Source organism: Penaeus monodon, chromosome 38 (assembly GCF_015228065.2).
Source record: "Penaeus monodon isolate SGIC_2016 chromosome 38, NSTDA_Pmon_1, whole genome shotgun sequence".
Lineage (NCBI taxonomy): Eukaryota > Metazoa > Arthropoda > Malacostraca > Decapoda > Penaeidae > Penaeus > Penaeus monodon.
Window position 1 is genome coordinate 33,114,664 of NC_051423.1, and position 7,500 is coordinate 33,122,163.

A 7,500-nucleotide genomic window follows, 5' to 3' on the forward strand; every position below is an offset into this window, starting at 1 on the left:
CAGCATTCGGAGCATATCCGCCCGCACGCATTTCTTCAGTTTGGGCCAGGGCATCCCGCAGTGGCAGAGCGCCCCCCTCCGGCAGATTTGTCCCTTTTTGTCCCTGAAGAAGATCTGCATAAGGCTGATTTCCCGAGCCTTTTGTCCAATGCAGTTCCTCTGCATTTTGGTAACGCTGTTCCTCTTCCTGTCACTCCTATTCCCCAACACCATGTCGTTGTACACCCTGGGAATCCTCTCCCCCTTCGCCCTATCAGTAGACATCACGGTACTCCTATTCCTCATAGTACTACTCCCGTCTCCCATCATGTCACCCCTGTACCCCATCATGTTGATCCGTCAGACCACCATGTCACTCCAGTCCCTCATGTTGGGTCTTTCGTCCATGATATTACCCCTATTCATGACGTGACTCGCGCCCCACACCATGGCAAGCAAATTTCCCATCACGTTAATCCAGCTGCACATCACAACCCTGTAGTTCATCATATCAAGTCTGTTCCACACAACGTCCCAGCCCATGTCGTTCCTGGGCCCGCTTTGCCGAACTCCGTGCCCCTTCTTCCGAATTCAAGTCCTTTCCACGTTGGCTCAGTTCCCCTTCACAACGGCCTGCTGCCAGTCACGCCCTCCCCAGGTCTCCATCACGGCCACGAACACGTCCCGCACCACCCCACCAGTCTCCCTCATCATCCCACCCTTACCCCACACCATACGAGTTCCATTGCACACCACTCTTCACCAATCCCGCACCATACAAGTCCTATAACACACCACCCCACCACTATCCCACACCATACACTTCCCATTACACACCACACCAGCCCCATCATACACCACAGCACCCCTCTCCCACACCATTCGAGTCCTATCCTGCCACACTCTAACCCGATACCACATCACTCGTCCCCCCTGCCAGGCCTGCACCAATCTGTATCCTTCCATCCTCCAGCTTCTATTCAAGACAAAGGCGTCCGAAGGGCCAAATCCTTCCGCAATATCTTAGGAGGGAGTGACATCCCTCCTTTCCTCCCTGGGGCGCCAACCTTGGACCGAGGGCAGTACCTTCGCCATAAGGGCCTCGACAGACCGGGCAGATCGCCTCTTCCTACAACAGAATCTGAAGAAGAATGATCGTCACATTTTAGAATAAGATTTAAGAATATTTTTTTATATATTGTTATGGCCTTTTATGTATAAAGAATAAAATAAACGTGCACATTACTGTTAAGTTTTTCCAAATAGCCCACTCTGTATTCCAAAAGTCACAGCTGAATGATATGCAAAGAAAATTATACATGAAGCTACTCCTGTATCTCCTTTCTTCATTTTCTTTTTCACTTACTTCTTCATTCTCGTTTTGTCTTCCTTCTCTGTGTTGTATTTCACGCCCCATTTTCCTCTCATCACTACTCCTATTCTTTTCAATTTCTTGTCATTTGGGTCTGAGTGTTCTTTTTTAAAATGTTATACACAGTGCTGCTACTCCATTTAATCAGATCATATATATATATATATATATATATATATATATATATATATATATATATATATATATATATATATATATATATATATATATATATATATATATATATATATATACATATATATATATATATATATATATATATATATATATATATATATTCTTTTTTTCTTTTAACGGTAGGTTCATGTCTGAGCCGCCGTGGTCACAGAATGATACTTAATTGTAGTTTTCATGTTGTGATGATCTTGGAGTGAGTACGTGGTAGGGTCCCCAGTTCCTTTCCACGGAGAGTGCCGGTGGTACCTTTTTTAGGTAATCAATCTCTTTGACTTGGGCTGGCTTGGCCACCCAGTGGCTAGGTAGGCAATCAAGGTGAAGTTCTTTGCACAAGGGAACAACGCGGCGGTCGGTGACTCAATCCCTCGAATTCAGATTGCCGTCGTGACAGTGTTGAGTCCGACGCTCTAACCATTCGGCCACCGCGGCCTTGACGATCATGGGCTTCCATGATTTTTTTTTAGCAATTTTTAGAGCGGTGGTTTGCCATTGCTTTCCGCCCGGTGTTTTTATCGAGTCACCATCTCTATTTAACCGGCACTGACTTGAGCTGGCTTGGCCACCCAGTGGTTAGGCAGGCAATCGTGGTGAAGTTCCTTGCCCAAGGGAAACAACGCGCCGGCCGGTGACTCGAAACCTCGAACTCAGATTGCCGTCGTGACAGTCTTGAGTCCGACGCTCTAACCATTCGGCCACCGCGGCCCCATATATATATAATATATATATATATATATATATATATATATATATATATATATATATATATATATATATATATATATATATATATATATATATATATATATATATATATATATATATATATATATATGTATGGTAGAAATGCAAAATGCAAAAACTAGAAGTGAAAAGTGGTTAGATTTGGATCAGCATGGCCAACGAGGCAGAGAAGAGAAAATGAGAGATGGAGGATAATTGGACTGCTGATCAGACTCTTCTTTCGCAGAAGAGAACAGACACATCATCAAGAACAAGCAAGAGCCTGAAAAGAGGAATGTATGGGTGAAAGTTGCTGACTCCCATCAAGGCAGTGTATTCCCATAAGAAAAGTGCCAGTGCCCTGCCCGAGATATGCAGCACTTGTGTGACTTATATAAGAGACTATGTGGAACAGGAAAGGAACGCCTCCATGTTGAGTCTATAAGTTACCCAAGCATTGCCTTCTTCAACATGTATCTTATGATTATTGGCCTATAATATTGTATTTGATGGTCAAAGTACAATTGCTTTATTTATACCATTAAATTAATATTAATGGTACTCAATGGCACTTTGTGCATTATGTACAAATGACTACTTTTTTCACATGGGAGGTGGTCCAGCAACTATTCTTCCACCAACTAAGTCTATAAAAAAAAGTTAACCAAATACTAGGTGAAGAAATTTGGTAAATTTTGGGAAAAGCTAACTTATTTACTATTAAGTAAATAAACTTAAATACAGTGTAATATGGTTTCATTACTGAAGAGAAAAGAATGTCAAAAAAACTTGGATTAAATATTGGCATCCTGGAGACTAAAAATACTTTTAAGTGCTTGCAACTGCTTTAATGTTCACCCAACAGCTACTAAAACCACTTTTATCCACTAAAAAGTTTATGAATAATCTTTAAAGTGATAATTACAACATCCCACTCCATTCTGTTGTGAATAGATCTTAATTAGGACATATGAACTTTTTAATAAAGCAGGTAAATTAACACTACATATCATATAAATCTCTTTATTTTGTGAGTATATTTTCACACTTATATCAGTATATTCATTCTTTTATTATGTATATAATACATGAAGTACAATCTGATTTACATAACACCTCCAATTCATAAATTTTGTTATAATAGATAACAACTATACAACCTCTCTGAGCAACTTACTTGAATAAACATAATAAACAGACTAAACAAAGTCAAGTATCAACTACCACTGATTTACGTTTCCTCAAAATCCTTTTAGCATATTCATATGTAGATATCATGATAGCACATGCAGGCATCACTTTGGCAAGACGTGGCACAAGTCCGGCAAAAAGTCCTTTGATGCCCTGTTGTCTATAGATGTTCTGTAGCATGGTTCTTGTGGATCCAACACTTTTTGTACCATTTGCAGGATCTGTGTAATGGAAGAATGTTATATAAATAAATTTTCATCAATATATGTATACCATTCTTAATTTAGCCTTTAATGTCAACAATAATAATATTGATATTAACCTAATGCTGCCATGCATGGCATGTACATACATGCCATGCCCACTGTGAGTTTACTTTATTAATTGTTTTTACACATAGATGGCTACACTTGTACTAAGTCACCAATGAGGCAATTATGAGTACTGTCTGTCTCGCATGTTTATCCTTTTCTCTGAGCTTCTCCTGCCAACTCAAGGAGAAGTGACCTCACGTAAGGTCACATAAGCACTTGCAGAGCCATCTATGTGCAGAAACATAAAAAAAGAAAGAAAGAAAAAGAGAAAGAAAGAGGAGGATTTTCCCAGCAGCAATGGGTTAATAGCATTAGAAAAAAAAGTCCTGAAATAACCTTCTCTTACATATCTTCTTATTGGTTCTTTTACTTTTTTGTCTCTTCATGGGAATTACATTATGAAAAAGAGTTAAGGTTTGCCAAAATTGCAGTTTTAACTCACTGTTGCTGGGATGGCAAGAATACATTTCATATCCACTGGGTCCTTGTGTTTGTTGATTTTCTTTACACAAAGATGGCTCCACACCAAGGACTGACTTACTAGTCCTACTTATCTCACCTGTTTACCCTTTTTCTTTGATCCTTGGAGAGATTGTTTTTAGTTTCTCTTGCTATTGGTATTGTTAATTAGATTATAATCAAAATTATAATCATAACATCAGCAACCATAATAAGAACAATAACATTAATAGCCCTTAAAAAAAAAAAAAAAAAAAAAAAAAAAAACATGCTTTTCCCCAAAAAATTAAGAAATAACATTAGTTTCCTTGGTGGCTGAGCACTTGCAGAGCCGTCTATGTGCAAACAAAATTAACAAAGAAAATGATACCAGGCATTGTGATTACCCGACACCAACCAGTAGGCTAATTTAAAAGTGATCTGAACATGAAAAAAAAAAAAGGTTCAAGATACATGAAGTAACAATGCACATTCATCTAAAGCATCTTGTGATTAAATGAAATCTTTTATGATAGCTAAATACAGCTCTTATGATAGTTAAATACAATACTCTGAGCTCATGTGAAGGAAACATCAAGACATAAGTAATCCAAAGCCATGTCTGCTTATTTTTTAAGCTGACCTGCAAATATTGCCTTCTCACCGAGTTCAATCTGCCGATGGGTTTTAATAACATCTAATGGAAGGGTGAGAGTGCCAGCAATCTGAAAAGAGAGAGAAAATACATAATAATAATACAACAAATCATCAAATGTATCTACAATCCTCCTGTTATGAAAATAATCACACACAAGAATCACTTTATCCTGCAGTATCCAAGTGTACATAACATTTTTTCTTATAAATTTATTTTTGTTAATAAAGCCTAACAATGTTATAAGTCATAAGTAACCAAGTTCAATCACATTAACCTTTCTATTCCACAATTAAAATTTTTCACATCTAGTTGCTATCTCATTTGATACAAAACATTCAACTTACTCCACCAGATAAAGCTCCAGCAAACAATGTAAAGGTGAATGTGGGGTATTCTTGCTTCATTAACTTTTTCTGCTTCTCATACGTATACCAGTATAATACTGTAATAAAGAAAAGCAGATATGAAACTATTTATATACATTAACAAGAAGTTATAAATATGACTTTCATTATGGAAACATAATGTTACCATACTTTTTTGGACAACATAGAATTTGGAGAGAGAGAAGTTGGGCAAAGCAGAGAGAGAGAAGTAGTAAAAGGTAGAGAGATAAAAAATAAAAAACAGTGAGAGAATGAGTGAAAAACATAGAGACAAGGAGTGAAAGAATCAGGAAGAATCAGGAAGAAGAAGAAGAAAATAATGGAAAGAGTGAGAGAATAACAGAAAAAAAAAGAGAATGAGTGCATGTGAGTGAAGAGGGATATTTCAAGCAATTACCCTGCTTGAGACCTACTTGAAAATGGAACATCTCGTAGAATTGTTGGAACCCAGCCCCGCCACAGGCTCAAAACTCCTTCCTTTGCTAGCTGTGTTTGTAGGACTTCTCCCACTTCTGTGGAAAGACAAAATAAAAATCTTATAACCTGAACACATGAATTCATTTTAATGAAAATATCTACAAACAGAATTTTACATTTTTAATCTACAAAAATATTGTATCATCATCATCAACCACAACAGTTTAGTTTCTTAAGACAGATTTTCATTTACCTGTATTACTGTTACATACCTCTATATGACATACTCTTAGCTTGCATCTTTGTTCTGACGAGTTCAAAAGGAGAGACTACTGTCACAGACCAGACTCTTGCAAGACCTCCTGCCAGCCCTCCTGCCCATGAGGGGGGACCCCCTGCTTCTTCTGGTGCAAATTGATGGAATTTTGCACGCAGCTGCTCATAGGAGGTGAAGTATATAACGGTGTTTGGTACAGCTACGACTAGTGTTGGTGGGAGGCCCGACCAAAGGGACTGAATGCCTTCCTGTCTAGATATCTTGACAAATGCATCCTGAAAATGATTTTATTTTATAGTTATGAAAATTATAATAAATCATCAACCAATAAAATAAAAAACACAATTCATTTTTCAACCCCTTGGATCTGGCATGAAAAAATTTGGCCATCATGTAAAAAATTCATGAAGCATTAATGTGCCGGAAATGACTTGCCAAAAGTGCACAAAGCTCTTGAAGGGTGATTAGACTCAGCAGGCAAGGGGATCTTGCATTATTCCTTTCGGTAAAGGAGTGTGGAAAGTACCATTCATGAGCCAAGGCTGAAAGAGCACCAGCTCCAGAAAAAACACAATTTCTATGCCTAGGACCCTATTCCTGCCAGTCGTAAACTGAAGTGCAGTTTGTATTACAGAAATCTGAATATTACCATTTCCTTTTTTGAAGATACAAATAATGAAATATTACTTATTGCTATCATTATTGCACTAAATTATGGACTACCTAGAAAGATGATATGGAGTTAGTGCAAGGAAAATAATCTATTACCATCTGGATACAACATATCAAAGGACATTGGAAAATGGCAAAAAAAATGATGAAGCAGTCAAGTGAAAATGCTTTCAGCATATGTGTGTATTTTCCTGCATTTCCCTTCATTGTTCTACTTGCAATTTGTTAGACATGAATTCCACATATATACATAAAGACACACACACACACACACACACACACACACACACACACACACACACACACACACACACACACACACACACACACACACACACACACACACACACACACACACACACGTATATATACATATATAAATATACATACATTATATATATATATATATATATATATATATATATATATATATATATATATATATATATAATATATATATATATATATATATATATATATATATATATATATATATATATATATATATCATATATATATATCATATATATATATAACTATATAAATATATAACTATATAAATATATAACTATATAAATATATAAATATATAAATATATATATATATATATATATATATATATATATATATATATATATATATATATATATATATAAAATATATGTAGGGGACATGACAGCAGCTACACAAAGATGGTAACAGCTAACACAGAGTCGTGGCCAAAGAAAAGATATGATATAACAAAATTTGGTGGGCAGAACTGGAGACAGATAGTGCAAAACCATAATGAAGTTTAGGAGAGGCTTACTCTACAGTGGAATAATGATGATGATGATGATATAATCAAATGTTGTGCAACACATAAAATAAATAGGGTA

The 7,500-nt window shown here is 36.5% G+C and overlaps 2 protein-coding genes across 3 annotated transcripts in view; one reads left to right on the plus strand and one right to left on the minus strand.

Annotated features, from left to right (window-relative positions):
• LOC119596795 (pollen-specific leucine-rich repeat extensin-like protein 1) overlaps positions 1–1,134 on the plus strand; it is a 6,254-nt gene extending 5,120 nt beyond the window's left edge. Inside the window, exon 6 of the mRNA XM_037946120.1 lies at positions 1–1,134. This exon is cut by the window's left edge and continues 579 nt beyond it. Coding sequence (XP_037802048.1) covers positions 1–1,134 — 1,134 coding nt within the window.
• Positions 1,135–3,278: 2,144 nt separating this feature from the next.
• LOC119597012 (solute carrier family 25 member 40-like) overlaps positions 3,279–7,500 on the minus strand; it is a 6,619-nt gene continuing 2,397 nt past the window's right edge. Inside the window, exons 3-7 of one of the 2 annotated variants that reach the window (XM_037946439.1) lie at positions 5,946–6,225; positions 5,670–5,768; positions 5,215–5,312; positions 4,877–4,937; positions 3,279–3,681 (exon numbers count right to left, since the gene is read on the minus strand). In XM_037946439.1, the coding sequence (XP_037802367.1) occupies positions 3,479–3,681; positions 4,877–4,937; positions 5,215–5,312; positions 5,670–5,768; positions 5,946–6,225 (741 nt within the window). In that variant the 3' untranslated portion in view covers positions 3,279–3,478. Of the gene's footprint in view, positions 3,682–4,855; positions 4,938–5,214; positions 5,313–5,669; positions 5,769–5,945; positions 6,226–7,500 lie in introns of both variants that reach the window. The other variant, XM_037946438.1, reaches the window with a different exon arrangement.